Here is an 18104-nt window from a genome sequence, read left to right as displayed (position 1 = left end):
ACGAATAAGTAAATCGTGTGCATGATTTAGCAAAATGAGGGAACAAAACAGTAAATTGTGCACAGGATTTAGTAAATCGAACGAATTAATCTGTAAATCGTGCGCATGGTTTAGCAAAACGAAGGAACAAAAACGGTAAATTGTGCTCAAGAAAAATGAATGGAGTGAATTAACAAATTGTGCACATCATTTAGAAATCGAGGGAACAAAATAGTAAATCGTGGGCACAATTTAGCAAATAGAGGGAATGAATCAGTAAATTGTGTGCATGATTTATAAATCGAGGGAACAAAATAGTAAATTGTGCGCACGATTTAGCAAATCGAGAGAACAAAATATTAAATTGTGTGTACGATTTAGCAAATCGAGAGAACAAAATAGTAAATTGTGCGCACGATTTAGCAAATCGAGAGAACAAAATAGTAAATTGTGCGCACGATTTAGCAAATCGAGAGAACAAAATAGTAAATTGTGCGCACGATTTAGCAAATCAAGAGAACGAATCAGTAAATCGTGCACTCAATTTAGTTTTTTTTTTCTTGCATATCATGTGCGGGGCACAGTAAATAAAATAAATAAATTAACTGTAAATAAATTAACTGTCCAATAAGTGTGCATTAAAATGGGTTCTATATCTCACAGATTTAGGTCTACTCAACTGGGACAACTAGAACAGCATTCCAACAGTTACAGGTCATGCAAACAAACACATTTGTTATCTAAACCTGCTACACTGACATTTGGTCTAACTGTACCAGTGTTCCTCAATCTGACCAAACAGGGAATGGGCTGCTATCCTGAGATAAGATAGTTGTTTTTCCAAAAATACTTGGCAGGAGCAGTTGTCAACATTGGCCGCTTTCCCGAAAAAGCCTCTTAACCTAATAACCTCATGCCTGAAGTAGTTCACTCAGGTTATGAGTCTGATCTCTGTTTCAATGAGGTGTTGTCAATGGCCAGCTCATCTTCTTCCTTTAATCTAGTGCTTTGAAACAACAATAAAGCAAGTTTATGGCTAGAATTCAAGATGATCCCACACTTACAAAAACATGTGAAACTGTCTAGTACATTCTGAAATTTCAAAGATACATTTCTTTGATGTGCACCAGGGTCACGGTTCATATTAAGTTTGCCTTCATTATTCTGCTAAGAAAATAAGATAGCCTACTAAAAAAAATAAATAAATAAATAAAAATAGCATTACTCCAGTCTTCAGTGTCACATGGTCCTTCAGAAATCATTCTAATATGCTGATTTGCTGCTCAAGAAAACTCAATATTTTCTCATGACTCCTTAATAGAATTGAATAAAAAGTTTAAAAGAACATTTATTTGAACATTTATATGTCTTTACTGTCACATTTGATAAATTCTTGCTGAATAAAAGTATTAATTTCCTTAAAAAAAGAAAAACATTTGAACATATACATTTTATTTTATATACATATGACATGATGAATCAAGGACATGGCAAAAGAGTCAATACTAGCATACCAAGACAATCTAATCCCTGGGTTATTTGAGAGTCTGGATGGCGTTCCCAGTGTCATAAAAGACTGTCAACCCCTATTATAAATGAAAACAAATAATAAATCAATGTAGTAACATATCCTAGCAAAACATATCAGTGTAGAAGTATTGTATTAATTGAATCAACTGCGGTTATCACAGCCTAGACTGAGACAGAATCTAGATCCAAAGACACAGACCTCCATCACTCCATTCCAACAGGACACACACAGACACACACTTGCCATTAGGACAGACGTGTCAATTAGCCCCAAACTAGCTTAGTGAGCACTTGTTGATTTTGGGGACACACAGCTACATTCCAGATGAGCTTGTTTATGTGTCACAGCTCTCTCTGAACCTCAAACTCTTCATGCTCTCAGCACAGCCAAGAGATGTGAGACGTTTTGGCTGAGGAAGTCAAACAGATGGTTCACGCTTAACAGAATCAGACTCTTTATCTCAAATACTGTGATTTAATGATTATAACACAAGTTTTTTGCACATTATTATTTTCAGTATTTTCAGTATTTTTCATTCTTTTAATGTTTTAGTACTTTTAGTTTTATGTAATCATTGCACGTTTGTGTCCCCTTGTAAGAAGTACACTTTAGCATACTTTTAAAAATAGTACTTTTTATGGAAATCGAAGAATATACTTAAGTGCGAAAGAAATTTAATATTTAATGACACTTAATTGCATGTTAATTGCAATTAAATGAAAATGTATTATAGTTTACATTTACATTAAATAAAATTAGTTGAACATAAGAGTGTTTTTGACCCACTCATCTTTAATTTTTTCATAATTTCTTCTATTGTCTGTTTAAAGTGTAAGCATTTGTTAAACTAATATAGACTTTAAAGTCATTTCTGTTGATACATCATGTTTTAAATATATTTGCAATTGCACATAATGATGATGTTGCAATTTAGCACATTTAAAATATATTGTTTAAATATTTCGCTTAAATGTAATATTGAATAACACACTTTAGTTAAAATTATAATCAAGTAGTTTACATGTGCTTTAGTATTCAACACATCAAAATAAGTGTACTTCTTCAAAGCACAACAAATGATTAATTATTTAAAATATATTTTATAGCATAATTGTAAAGTTCACTTTTTAAAAGTCTTGCATTAGAAAACAATGAAAGTGTACACTAATGCTGCAATGTAAAAAATTGTTTAAACTTGAAAAATTAAGTGTTTGTGGTGCCTTAAAATTTTAAGTTTAGCCAACCTGAAATACTAAGTGACTAAGTTGTACTAATTAACAACTTGGATATTTGAGTTGACTAAACTTAAAATTTTAAAGCAGCACAAACACTTACTTTTTTGAATTGAAAAGAAGGCTTTATCTGCCTCTCTTCTAATTTCAAGATATCAAAACTTAATTTTAAGATGATAGCATGCATTAAAGCCATAAAGCCCATGAGTTACAGCGATTTTACCACAGACAGGTGTTCTTAGACATGATGCCAAGTTTTTTTGCTCTTTTTTTCTGAGACGACAGCAACAGCAATGGCCCTGTCCCAAACGGAACCCTAAGCCCTTACGATGTTCCACCGAGTCCACATTTTTGTGACGTTATTCCGCTTTGACTGTTGGGTAGAAGTCTGCTACGGAGTTCGCAGGATCTGCAAAAGTGCGCATCGAGTATGAATATCGGCTTGCAAGCACCGTTCTGAAACTTAAAATGACAAACAGGACACTCTGCGGTCTTGTGAACGTAATGGACATGCGCAAGCGGCAGCCATTGTAAGTCCACAAGACTGCAAGTGCATATGAAGAGTGCCATTTGGGAAAGGAACAAAATAATAAAAACCGCCAATGGTTTAATAAAGTGTTACATTTATTACTAAATAGTTCTCAGCACAACCAGCTATTTTGCCAAGTAATATATGACGTTTCTCTGCCTAGTTCAGTATGAACATGAATTCAGGCACCAGAAATGTTTTAACCACTAATCATTAGGACACTGGTGACTCAAAACGATTACATAATTTGTGCCTTAAAATGTCACAGTTTTGTATCAACAATGCTATATAACACATGTTTTTGTTTATCATGCATCTGAGCATGATCACTAGTTTTTAAAGTGCATTGAGGAAATTTTAATGGACCAATGTTTCAGCGAACTGGAATGAAATTAGGACTGTCCTAGAAATGTCAGACTGCCTGGACAGTTCACTGACTGAACTAAGGGCCAAATGAGACACACCCATAGTTCATTAATCTAATGATGTTTATGCAATTTGTATGGTGTTTATGGTTTCCAGGCAACTTGACACATTAAAATAGAATGTTCAGTGGCTTAGAACACAGCTTATCCAATCAGAATTTAGAGTCAGAACTATCTGTTCTATAGAGTGCAACAGTGCCCACCTACTTTTTTAGCGGCGCTGGTTCCGGAATAATTGTTTCCATTCATTACTCACATAGGGATTTTTAAAAAGTTTCCGTTAAAGCATTAAAAGCCATGAACCAAGACAATCAGCTACGACGTAAATCATGACACTACAAACTTGGATTTGAAGCAAAAAAAATAAAAAAATTGAAAATTGGACAAAAATACAAAGGAACAAAACTGTGTATTTAAAGGCTTAAAGGTGCAATAGGTGATTCTGTACAACAATATATTTTAAGTTTACTGCAAAATATGCATATATATCCAAATATTTACGTAATTTAAGAGCGTAAGGAGGCCGACTCAATAGAGTGGTGCAGGTATGACGCCAGAAACCGGAAGACTAATTCACCGTTTGTTCCTTTGAGATTTTCCTATGGCGTTTTATAATGGGTTTTTCAATTTATAAGTAAAATAAAGCCTCTGGTAAATATAACTTGAAGATACTTTGACGTTTTGTTCTACAACGTACACTGCACATGCACACACCCCAAACTGTCTTATCTAGTTACTTAGTAAAAACAAAAATGAACTGGTTCTAAATTCGTATTTTCTCTGTAGGTGTGTGTAATATACATTGTAGAACAAAATGACAAAGTCTAGTCAAGTTATGTTTACCACAATCTTTATTTTACACATAAATAATAATAATAATAATAATAAAAAAAACATTATAAAACCCTATAGGAAAATCTCAAAGGAACTAATGGAGAATTAGCCTTCCGGGTTCTGACATCATACCTGCACCAATCCATTGCGTCATTCGCAGTGCTTCATGGGAGTGGGCGGAGCTTAAGAACTCTTTTTGCACATTTTGCTTGTGATGGCTCTCTGATTGGTGGAATTTTCTGTACAGCGTCATGGGTTTTTCAACAAGAATTCCGCTGTTAAAGAAATTATTTTAAAAATAATTTGAAATTAAAGCTGCAAGCAGCTATGAAAGGGCCCTCGCACCCGGGGCCACTGTCAAAGGGCCCGGGGCCTAAGAAAACAGTGAACAGTGGGCGATATTCATTTAAGCGGATAAATAGAGGAGAAATATGGACTATTATCAAACATTTGAAGTTTGGGGCAGATTGGACATTGTATGCCTGAGTTACAACAACTTCCTGTTTTGTGGTGTTAATTGCACACATTAGCATTTAGTCTAGTATGTTTGGTACTTCGTGGCATGAGTTTCTGGGAGTGAATTACAGTATAAAGCATGCCATTTCATGTTGCCAGCAGGTGGCGCTATGACTAACTGAATATTGGCATATAGATGTCTTTAGGCCAGGACTCTTATCACACATGAAGTTTGGGGCAGTTTAGACATTGTATGCATGATTTACAACAGCTTCCTCTGTCATGGCGAAACATCAGACTTTGTTAGTTCGCCACGGACACGCCCTTCAGCGAAAACTCAAGATCTTTGATATTTATCATCGCTAAGGTCTTAAAGGATTAGTTCACTTTTAAATACACTTTTCCTGATAAATTTACTCACCCCCATGTCATCCAAGATGTTCATGTCTTTCTTTCGTCAGTCGAAAAGAAATGAAGGTTTTTGATGAAAACATTCCAGGATTTTTCTCCATATAGTGCATTTCAATGGCTACCAACTGATTGAAGGTCCAAACTGCAGTTTCAGTGCAGCTTCAAGGGCTTTAAATGATACCAGATGAGTAATAAGGGTCTTATCTAGCGAAACGATCGGTCATTTTCGACAAAAATACAACCGTTTATGCTTTATAAACAAAATATCGCCTTGAACGTACTTTCCGCTTCCGCATTCTTCATAACGCTTATGCTGTATGTCCTACGCCTTCCCTATTCTACTTACGGAACGAACGTGGCGCCAGTTTCGTTTTTTTCCGTAAGTTGAATAGGGAAGACGTAGGACATTCAGCGTAAGCGTTATGAAGAATGCTGAAGCGGAAAGTACGTTCAAGGTGATATTTTGTTTATAAAGCATAAACGGTTGTATTTTTGTCGAAAATGACCGATCGTTTCTCTAGATAAGACCCTTATTCCTCGTCTGGGATCGTTTAAAGCCCTTGAAGCTGCACTGAAAATGTAATTTTGACCTTCAACCTGTTGGTAGCCATTGAAATCCACTATAAGGAGAATAATCCTGGAATGTTTTCATCAAAAACCTTAATTTCTTTTCGACTGACGAAAGAAAGACATGAACATCTTGGATGACATGGGGGTGAGTAAATTTATCAGGAAAAGTGTATTTAAAAGTGGACTAATCCTTTAAGATTAGACTGATAACAATTGATGTTGATCTGGTTAAATCTCTATGAGGAGTTAATCACAGTGTAAAACATGTAATTTCCCGTTGCCCGCAGGTGGCGCTATGACTGTAACTGAATATTGCCATGTAATTGTCTTCAGGCCAGGACTCTAATAAAACATGGGAAGTTTGGGGCAGATCGGACATTGTATGGCCGAGAAACAGCAACTTCCTGTGTCATGGCGAAACATCGAATTTTGTCAGGCGTTTTCGAGTTTTTGCCCTTCAGTTTTCGAGTTTTCATAGAGTTTTCGCCCTTCAGTAAAAACTCTAGATCTTCACAATTTAACGTCACAAAGGCCTTTAGATTAGACTTACCAAATATGACAATGATCTGATTAAAGCTCTAGGAGGAGTTTGTTAAAGTACGTCTGGAAATAGCAAAAATTTTGCAGAGAAAATTTAAAATATCTCACTTCATGTTGGGTTTTCAGATTTTGCACCAAGAGATTTTTTGTAAGTATTGGGCTGTTACATTTGTGTGCCGAATTTCATACTTGTACGTAAAATGTAGAGCGAAAGGCACTTAACTGAAATTTTGTAGGTGGTGCTATTGAGCCATCTTGCGACACCTAATTCTGAAACCCATATCAGATGTAAATTTTCACCACTTTTGACACGTGTGCAAAGTTTCATGAGTTTTCAAGCACGTTTAGGCCCTCAAAAATGCAATTCATTTCGGAGAAGAAGAATAATTGACTGAGCAATTACAATAGGGTCCTCACACCATCGGTGCTGGGGCCCTAATAATCCGGACCGACAGCTTCAACAGAAGCAAATACCATAGATTAACAACCTTGTAGCTCACAGTATGTCTGTCTTTAAAGGTTTACAAGTTATCATTATAAATTTCCCTATGGAGAAAATGATTTTTGAGTTTTTAGTTCCAAACCCCATCTATTTAAAATGAACATCAAAAAACTACAATCATTTGTTGATTTAACAAAGAGTGCAGAAAGCACTTGAAAATGAATGCTGCGAAACCCAAATGTTTTAAGCAAATGTGCTGCAAATAGCCTAGGTTCATGCTGGCAAATAAACATTAACCAAACATCATCTGCTGTGGCAGACCATGAGTTATAACAGTGCTGGATGGTCAGTAGCTGCCAACAGAAGGGCCACCAAAGGTTCAGATTTTGCTCGCCACACAGCCAACGTATTTCCTGTTCATTCATTAAACACACCAAGGTCATAAGATCAACTCTTATGTAAAAGGTCTATATAAAAGAATATTGGCATTGTTGCAGCATTTTGAGGCTCAGTGTCTGGTCTGGATAAAAATATGACAGCCCTTCAGCTATGATGGCCATCATTACCGTGACGGCTCGGTAAAAGATGTGACGGATTAAATGGGACACAGATGTTCCCGGTTACTCCTAGTTTAAATCTTGTGGTAGAAGTGTTACGACAGTTTCATAAACAGGAACTGCTTCAGTCTTTGATTGGCACTGTGTGAGGTAATATCCCAAGAAACTACAACCGATAGAGTTTGATATTAACAAAACACAGCAGCTGACCTTTCTCTGCCTCTGTTCTGCTTTAGCATCAACCCCGTAATTCTTCATCCCTCCGTCTTTGTCTTTCTGTGATATAGTAACTCTGAGATTGTTTATTCATCCCATCTTTCTCACCTGCCCTGCCTGGCATCATTTCCAAGACCTATCCTCACTTTTGGTATGCTGTGCTAATGACAGTATATTTTATGTTTAATATTAAAAAGCATGTTTTTAAATAAAATTGAATTTTAAATCACTGCCATGACAAATCTAATCATGTGACTACAAAGTATTTTTTTTGTCTGTATTTAATAATTAATTCAAAATACATAAAAAAAAAAAAAAAATATATATATATATATATATATATATATATATATATATATATATATATATATATATATATATATATATATATATATATATATATATATATATATAATAAATTTTAATATATATATATATATATATATATATATATATATATAAAATTAATAATAAGAGTTAAAAAACTAAATATATATATATATATATATATATATATATATAGTACTTAATATTTAAAAATACTATATATATATATATATATATATATATATATATAATGATAATTGATAATTGAACTTTATATATATTTATATATATATATATATATATATATATATATATATATATACATACACACACACACACACACACACGTTACTTTATATATATATATATATTTTTTTTTTTTTGTCTGTATTTAATAATTCATTCAAAATACATTAAAATATATATATATAATAAATTTTAATATACATATATATATATATATATATATATATATATATATATATATACATATATACATACACACACACGTTACTTTATATATATATATATATATTTTTTTTTTTGTCTGTATTTAATAATTCATTCAAAATACATTAAAATATATATATATAATAAATTTTAATATATATATATATATATATATATATATATATATATATATATATATACATACACACACACGTTACTTTATATATATATATATTTTTTTTTGTCTGTATTTAATAATTCATTCAAAATACATTAAAATATATATATATATATAATAAATTTTAATATATATATATATATATATATATATATATATATATAAAACAATTATTTACTATTATAGTATTTATTAATATTTTAAATATTTTGCTTTTGTCATTTTAATTAGTTTTTTATATTTTTAATTTACAGCTTTACTTTATTTCAGTTTTATTAATATTAGTACTTCAACTTCAACTTATTTATTTCTTTTTACTAGATTTTTACACCGCATGAGTTATTACATAAAAAAAAAATGTTTCATCATCACCCTCTATACTAGGTGACAGATAAATGCCAAAAGAACAAATACATTTGGCTCTTTGGTTTAAGGGCATTTTTAACACACCGATTTTTAGTTTTAAAAAAATTCAGCTAATTATCCCACATTAGTAACAAAGTTTTGTTATCACAGCCCTGCCTATGCTGTTTAACCTCTCCACCTTTTCACACATTTAACCAACAACAAAGACGTTTTTAAAAATTTCACAACATAACACAATTAGTTAGGGTTACTTGGTTGGTGACTATCATTTACAATGAGTCAAGACCTCTCTCTCTCTTTTTCACACACACACTCACACCCAGTCATAAGAGGGTAGGGCATGTTTCTGTGGGACCGACAGGGCTGCTCTTAAGTGCTACAGCTGTGTAAGCAGACATATATTGTTTTTAACCCCAGCAGAACTCGACTCCAATTACCATACTAGGCACCGAGCCCAAAACACACTCACACACCCTATCAGGGGCAGTTTTGAAACAAATGTCATGGTTTTCTTAGGAAATGACGGCTGTGTTGTCTGTCCAAAACCTTTATTGAGGGACATCTGTCTCTGGTTGTATCGTCAGCCTCAGTTGCACTGTTAACACAGCTGAGGTTTGATATACTGACTCATCTGAGTCTAACACAGAGACAAACAGAACAATTATACGTTACGAGTATTACGGTGTTTTACAGGTGCACTGTCAAAGCACGTTGCATTGTGGTCGGTTCTCACAGTTTTAGCCTTAAAGGCCTGGACTGGATTTAGAGTAAGGTCAGGGGTCTAAAATGCCAATTAAATTATATTGCCATGCCATCCCAAGGATTAAAGACTGGAATGTTCTGGCAGTGCCAGGAGTAATTTAGGCCAAGGCATATATGCCAAAATATGTTGTCTGCCGCTCTGGGAGGCGAGATTGTCTGAGAAAGCTGATTTGTTAAGTGTTGTTTAAGTTATTCTGAATGATATGTCTGTGAAACTGACTGTGAAAACTTTCCTTCTCCCACATGGGCTTTTCTGTCCAGTTGCACCACTTACACAGTCTGATTTGGAACATGGACATGTCGAGTGATGCAAATCCCAGTGCTGTTGGACTAAATATCAGCACTCCTGGAAAGCAGCTTGGCCAATCAAATTCAAGGACTGGAACTAACTGTTGTATAGCGTATCTTTGTTACTTGAATGATTATTATATTATATTATATTTAGAGATGCACCGATATATCGGCCAATAACCAGATTAGAATGATTATTTTACATATAATATAATATAATATAATATAATATAATATAATATAATATAATATAATATAATGCACCAATACTAAATTTCTCCACCGATACCAATAGCAGATTAGTCAGAGTGATATCTGCCGATACCAATAACGATACCGGTAGTTTAGGGGTTCTGCCTTTTATACCTTCTTTTAAATTAATGATAATTTCATTATAATTAATAATTAATCATTATATTTTGAAAGAAATGCAAATAAAAACATTATTCTTTCCATTTCATCAACTTGTTTCTGAGTAACTGGTATCAGTTCTAAACAAACACATTACTCAAATTAATATTAACACGCATTTACTAAATTCTGAATATTAAATTAATATTTCTTAACTTTCAGAATGTAATTACTCATATAATTACTATTAATACTGAACATCAAACTGGTTTCTTATTATCTTCTTTACACAAAGCCCCAATGCAGCATTTTTCTGCCCTCTTTTGATTGACAGGATATATCGGCCCTGACTATTGGCTTTTTAAAAGTATATTATATTATATTATATTATATTATATTATATTATATTATATTATATTATATTATATTATATTTAGAGATGCACCGATATATCGGCCAATACTCAGATTAGAATGATTATTTAACATATAATATAATATAATATAATATAATATAATATAATATAATGCACTGACTAAATTTCTCCACCGATACCGATAATATCAACATCTTCTTTACACAAAGCCCCAATGCAGTGCATTTTTCTGCCCTCTTTTGATTGACAGGATATATCGGCTATATTATATTATATTATATTATATTATATTATATTATATTATATTATATTATATTATATTATATTATATTATATTTAGAGATGCACCGATATATCGGCCAATACTCAGATTAGAATGATTATTTAACATTAATATAATATAATATAATATAATATAATATAATATAATATAATATAATATAATATAATATAATATAATATAATATAATGCACCAATACTAAATTTCTCCACCGATACCGATACCGATAATATCAACATCTTCTTTACACAAAGCCCCAATGCAGTGCATTTTTCTGCCCTCTTTTGATTGACAGTATATATCGGCTATATTATATTATATTATATTATATTATATTATATTATATTATATTATATTATATTATATTATATTATATTTAGAGATGCACCGATATATCGGCCAATACTCAGATTAGAATGATTATTTAACATATAATATAATATAATATAATATAATATAATATAATATAATGCACCGATACCGATACCGATAATATCAACATCTTCTTTACACAAAGCCTCAATGCAGTGCATTTTTCTGCCCTCTTTTGATTGACAGGATATATCGGCTATATTATATTATATTATATTATATTATATTATAATTAGAGATACACGATATATCGGCCAATAATCGGTATCGGGCGATAAAAGCACATTTTCACACTATCAGCTATCGGCCGATACCGATTATTGGCTGATATATCGGTGGAACTTACTGACCTCAAAATTTTGAACGGTAGTGTATAATGACTTCATCCAGATTTCATGTTCCAGGACCCTTAAGACAGATTAACATTATACATTTGACCTCGTGGAATTTCACGTTTCATTAACGCTAATAACAGGACACGTCATTTCACAATCCCCAGATGAACTTCCATTTCAAAATCTCAAGAATGCCACAATTACAGACACTCCCATCCAGTACTATTACAAAATCAAGAAAATGCTGTCTGCTCTTTATAATTTGGCTGGAGGTTTGATGTCCAGTCTTCAACTCTGCCAAAAAACACCATGCGCAAAAAAACGAATGGCATATCAATAATAAAGACAAATGAATCTAATCAGATGTAATCGAGTAATCGAAACGAGATAATCATGTTTATTGCAAAACCGTATTAAGCATTCCAAGATGTGAGAAATATGTGCGTAAAATGTAGCCTAAGTGTGTTCTTCAAAAGAAAAGGATATGAAACTTGTCTTACCTTGTTCATTGCTCTTGCATCTCTGGCCAAAAGTAGCATATATGTTAAAATACTTGCGTAGATCCACATTTTTCATTAACTAGGCTAACCCAAGTCTCTTTTTTTCCACCTTCCACCTGATGATATGATTTGGCGTCTCTGAAAGCACCTGTATCCTCAGCCTGGAATTATGAGCCTAGATCCACTAGAACACAGGTTTACGGCTTCATGATTATAGGTCGGTGCCATGCAGAGTTGTGTATGTTGTGACGCGCAGCTTCAGTGTAGGCAGCAGCTCGAGCTTTGCTCCGCGCAGATCTGTGATGAACGCGCGCGCACACACCCACCATCACCATCTCGGACACTCTGTCTGTGCCAGTGCAAGGCGGGGAACCACTGGCACCACTTCAGTGCCACAAGGACATTTATGTTTTGTGCGTCTGTGTAAATATCCAAGGACATTTAAAAGTGACCGCTGACCACTATAATTATATTTCTATAATAAAAGTTATGCGTAAGTCATACCTCGTGGTTAGCTAGATACATAATTTAAGACAGATTTTTATATGTTTCATATTGTTCTTATTAATAATAATCGTATTGATATTATTTATTTTAGTATTAGATATTTCAGTGACAAATAATGGGCAGCATAAAGCAACCTTCAGGGTAAGTTTTCGCTGTTGTCTAGCGCCCTCTTTCGGTTAATAGTGATTTTGACGGGAACATCTCGTGTTCCTAAAATGTTGTGTAAAAAAATGTATTTTTAAATGTGCCAGATATGCTAGCATTAAGTGCTTAGTGCTTTAAAGGGATAGTTCACCCAAAAATACAAATTCTGTCATCGTTTACTCCACCTCAAGTAGGCTAGTTCCAGATCTTGGCCCCCATTGACTACCATAGTATAGCCATATGGAGGGGGCGAGATCTGCTTGGTTACAAACATTCTTCCAGATAACTTATTTAGTGTTCAGCAGAACAAAGAAATTGATAGAGGTTTGGAACGAGGGTCAGTAAATGATGACAGAATTTTCATTTTTGGGTGAACTATCCCTTTAACTAATGCACTAACATTAACTAATGAACCAAATATTTGTTTAAATATTTATTAATCTTCATTAAGTTAATAGAAATAGTTAGCAAATAATGAAACTGGTCGTTTAGGTCCATTAAATAATAGGCTATTAATAGATACAACTTTTGATTTTAATAATCTATTAGTAAATGTTGAAATTAACAAAGATTAATAAATGCTGTAGAAGGTCTATTTTTATTTATGTATTATAGTTAGCTCACGTTACATACGTTAATGTAGTTAACTAACGTTAGCAAATGAAACCTTATGTAAAGTGGTAATTAATATTAATTGTAATTCTAATTACAATTAATATTAATTAGAAGTATATGCCTATATATTCACTTTCAGAAAAATAAACATTAATAAACATTTGAATATGCTAAATAAAATATCAGTAAATAGGATAATTAGGAAATCAATACAAGAACAATATGTCAGCATATGTGCATTAATGTATATTAAGAACTGCTTTCAAATCTCAGCCTGGTTTTTGTATAAACCTTCTTCTCCTAAAATGTTATTTAAAATAGCAGGGTGATGAGTATTAATTTTCAGTATTAATTGTAGTGGTGTTCAGAAGAATGTTCTTGCTACTATGATTATTGTGATACTGTTAAAACTGGCTTATTAAAGGGATAGTTCACCCAAAAATGAAAATTATCCCAGGTTGTACTCACCCTCAAGCAAGGTGTATGACTATCTTCTTTCAGACGAACACAATCAGAGTTATATTTAAAAATATCCTTATTCCTCCAAGGTTTATAATGGTTGTGAATGGGGGGCCGTGTTCTGAAGTCAAAAATAATGTATCCATCCATAAAAAAAAGTAATCCATATGACTCCACTGGGTTAATAAATGCCTTATAAAGCAATGTGTTTTTGTAAGAAAAATATCCATATTTAAAACTTTATAAATTCAAATAACTAGCTTCTGTCAGGAATAGAGCAAAACAAGGAAAGAGCAAAACAAATCACTGGTCACGAATTATAAGTCTAAAACGATCATTTTTAAAGAGAAATGTTGAAGGATTTCAATATAAGAGAAGAGGAGCTTAAAGGATTAGTCCACTTTTAAATGAACTTTTCCTGATAATTTACTCACCCCCATGTCATCCAAGATGTTCGTGTCTTTCTTTGGTCAGTCAAAAAGAAATTATGTTTTTTGATGAAAACATTCCAGGATTATTCTCCTTATAGTGGACTTCAATGGACTCCAAACGGTTGAAGGTCAAAATGACAGTTTCAGTGCAGCTTCAAAGGGCTTTAAACGATACCAGACGAGGAATAAGGGTCTTATCTAGCGAAACGATCAGTCATTTTTGAAAAAAATACAACTGTATATGCTTTATAAACACAAAATAACGCATTGAACGTACTTCCGGTTTCCGCATTCTTCAAAACGCTTACGCTGTATGTCCTACACCTTCCCTATTCTACTTACGGAAAAAACGGAACTGGCACCGCGTTCGTTCCGTAAGCTGAATAGGGAAGGCGTAGGACATTCAGCGTAAGCGTTTTGAAGAATGCGGAAACCGGAAGTACGTTCAAGGCGATCATTTGTGTTTATAAAGCATAAACAGTTGTAATTTTTTTGCAAAAATGACCTATCGTTTCGCTAGATAAGACCCTTATTCCTCGTCTGGTATCGTTTAAAGCCCTTTGAAGCTGCACTAAAACTGTAATTTTGACCTTCAACTGTTTGGAGTCCATTGAAGTCCACTATAAGGAGAAAAATCCTGGAATGTTTTCATCAAAAAAACATAATTTCTTTTCGACTGACGAAAGAAAGACATGAACATCTTGGATGACATGGGGGTGCGTAAATTATCAGGAAAAGTTTATTTAAAAGTGGACTAATCCTTTAAATTTGTTGCACAGCCCTATTTTGCTTTAGAAGGCCTTTATTAACCAAGTGGAGTTATATGGATTACTTTTTTTATGGATGGATGCATTATTTTTTACTTCAAAACGCGGCCCCCCATTCACAACCATTATAAACCTTGGAGGACTAATGATATTTTTAAATATGTATGTAAATCATGGGATAATTTTCATTTTTGGGTGAACTATCCCTTTAAGCAATACATCAGCTATTTTGATGTCAAACTGTCACCCCGCCCACTTTGACCAACGAGGAATATTATTGGCCTAAAGAAACCCGGAAGTAAAGTGCAGTGTTTTCAAAGCCAGTTATGCACATGTTGGAAATATGGTCCGATTCAAGTCGAGGTAATGAAGAAAAGAAAAGGGGAAAAAAAAGATATTTAAATTTTTTTTTTTTACTTTTAAACAATTCTAACCTTTCGTTCCCTTTGGACTGTGCACAGGTATTTGCTACTCGAGCTTTGCGTCTCTGAGCGGAGGAGTCTGCAGCTGTTGAATGAGAAAGCAATTGTCCACACGTTGAGAGCAGCGGTGAACCGAGCACACGGAGACTTCGGATCAGCGCACTTTAACATAGGGGTGTTGGGTAAACAATGCTCTTGTTTTCATTTTTTGCTCATCGTGAAGATCTCAACTATATAAGAAATAATCCGACTGATCATTGTTTTACGTTACCGTTACTTTAACTCATTATTGCATTTAATTAGCTCAGTCTAACATCTCATTACAGAATGGTAAAATCTTTTCAAATCTTCTGTAGTGAAATACCTGAATGCCCTCACCGGAGTGGTCTTCATCCGCTGCAGGAAATGGAACTATCGACTCATCTGGTCTGCCCTTCCTTTCATCACCTGTCTTGAGAACAGAGGCCAGAATGTACCGTGTTTCTTCAACTGTTTACATGTTGGAGGTACTGGTCCAAGTTTTGATGGCTAGATGACAGCCAACTCCCCACAATGTCTTGGCATGTATGTTCTTACAGCTGTTCATGTCCTTGCCTGATCTCCTCCACAGGGACGATTAGAACTTGTCAGAAGTTTCTTGTCAAGTACAACAAACAACAGCTCAACAGAATGCTGCTGGACTGCAAAACAGATGGTAAGTTCTTTCTAAGTTGCATTATAAGTTACATTGTAAGTTATATTAGAGCCCTACGAGGCAATGGCCAATTTTTTATTTCATGTTTTCTCGTGATCTCTACATAACAAATTAGATATTTTCTTAACATCCAAACCATTATCCAACAGCTATTAAATACCATACCGTGTCTGTACAGTTACTTCTGATGTAATTGCATGACATTCTTTATAGAACAATTCTATATAAAATAATAGTGGATTTAACATCAAAATTTCTATGCTAAAATGTATGTTTTAAAGGGTTAGTTCACCCAAAAATGAGAATTCTGTAATTAATTCCTCACCCTTGTGTTGCCCCAAACTAAGATATTATTAATGAAATCCAAGAGGTAAATGACTCGTCCATAGACAGCAATATGATCACCACTTTCAAGGTCCAGAAATGTACTGAAGACATCAATAAAACAGTCGAAGAGACTGCAGTGGTTCAACCTTAATTTTATGAAGCGACAAGAATACTTTTTGTGCACAAAAAAAAAACAAAAATAACTTTATTCAACAATCTCTTCTCTTCCCTGTCATTGTCCTTACACAGTTGATGCAGTAAGCCCAGTGAAGGCTTCAGTGTTTACGATCGAATGCCGGCTCAGTATTGGCCAAAGCTGATCACATGAGCAGCACGATGCATGCTGACGCTGGAGCCAGCCAATGATGAGTCGGCGTTCTGACGTAGAACCTGGAAGCGCTTTACGTAAACAGCATAAGAAAATGACACAGAAGAGAGATTGTTGAATAAATTCGTTATTTTTGTATTGTTTTTGCAGGAAAAAAAAAAAAAAGTATTCTTGTTACTTCATAAAATTAAGGTTGAACCACTGCAGTCACGCTGACTGTTTTAACAATGTCTTTAGTACCTTTCTGGACCTTGAAAGTGACCTTGATTATATTGCTGTCTATGGACGAGTTAGATACCTCTCGGATTTCATCAAAAATATATTAATTTGTATTCTGAAGATGAACAAAGTTCTTACAGCTGTGGCACGACATGAGGGTGAGTAATTAATGACAGAAATTTTATTTTTGGCTGAACTAACCCTTTAATGTAACCTCCCTTTAAATACTTTGGTGAGTTCAAGAAAAAAATATGCAATTTTATACTTATTTAAAAGAATTAAATGAGCAATTTCATGTCTATCCTTGTATTATTCAACTGGTTGACGTTGATGTGGGATTTAGGAAAGTAATTAGTAATAAGTAATGCAATACTTTGGCTGCTACACTTACACTGTTGAAGATGTAATTAGTAGTTAGTAATTTTAGATTAACTTACCCAACACTGAAAATAACGATATGCACAGATAAATAATTTAGAATACTGCAATATTCCATATTCGAGTGCACCTTAATACCCTTGTGTCATGATTCAATACATGTCACTATACTGAACTCACAATATGATGTTATTGCGATACTTCAAGACGTATGGTAAAAGGTTAACAAAAAATGAACTGTTGATTTAAAATGCTAAATTTGGTATTACATTGGGGGTGGAAATGAATAGGACAATGCATAGGACAATGTTGATGCGTATGTTGATTTTCATATATTCATATGTTGATATGAATAAAAATACTCATGATTCTGAAGCTGAAAATAATGAAAAATATGAATATTCTTGCACTCTGTCATTGACTAGATATATTTCAAATAATATAGGCCACTTTTTACTGGTAACAAGACATTTGGCATTATCAGGACCCACAAATATTCCCC

At 33.5% G+C, this 18104-nt stretch overlaps 1 protein-coding gene across 2 annotated transcripts in view; it reads right to left on the bottom strand.

Annotated features, from left to right (window-relative positions):
* olfml2a (olfactomedin-like 2A) overlaps nt 1–15835 on the bottom strand; it is a 36288-nt gene extending 20453 nt beyond the window's left edge. The window contains exon 1 of one of the 2 annotated variants that reach the window (XM_048210482.1): nt 15669–15835. In XM_048210482.1, the coding sequence (XP_048066439.1) occupies nt 15669–15827 (159 nt within the window). In that variant the 5' untranslated portion in view covers nt 15828–15835. Of the gene's footprint in view, nt 1–12311; nt 12649–15668 lie in introns of those variants that run through there. The other variant, XM_048210483.1, reaches the window with a different exon arrangement.
* Between the last annotated feature and the right edge of the window lie 2269 nt (nt 15836–18104).

The sequence above is a fragment of the Megalobrama amblycephala genome, linkage group LG12 (assembly GCF_018812025.1).
Source record: "Megalobrama amblycephala isolate DHTTF-2021 linkage group LG12, ASM1881202v1, whole genome shotgun sequence".
Taxonomy (NCBI): Eukaryota; Metazoa; Chordata; class Actinopteri; order Cypriniformes; family Xenocyprididae; genus Megalobrama; species Megalobrama amblycephala.
The sequence above is the reverse complement of the archived record's forward strand: the minus strand, read 5'-3'. Positions and strand labels throughout refer to the sequence as shown.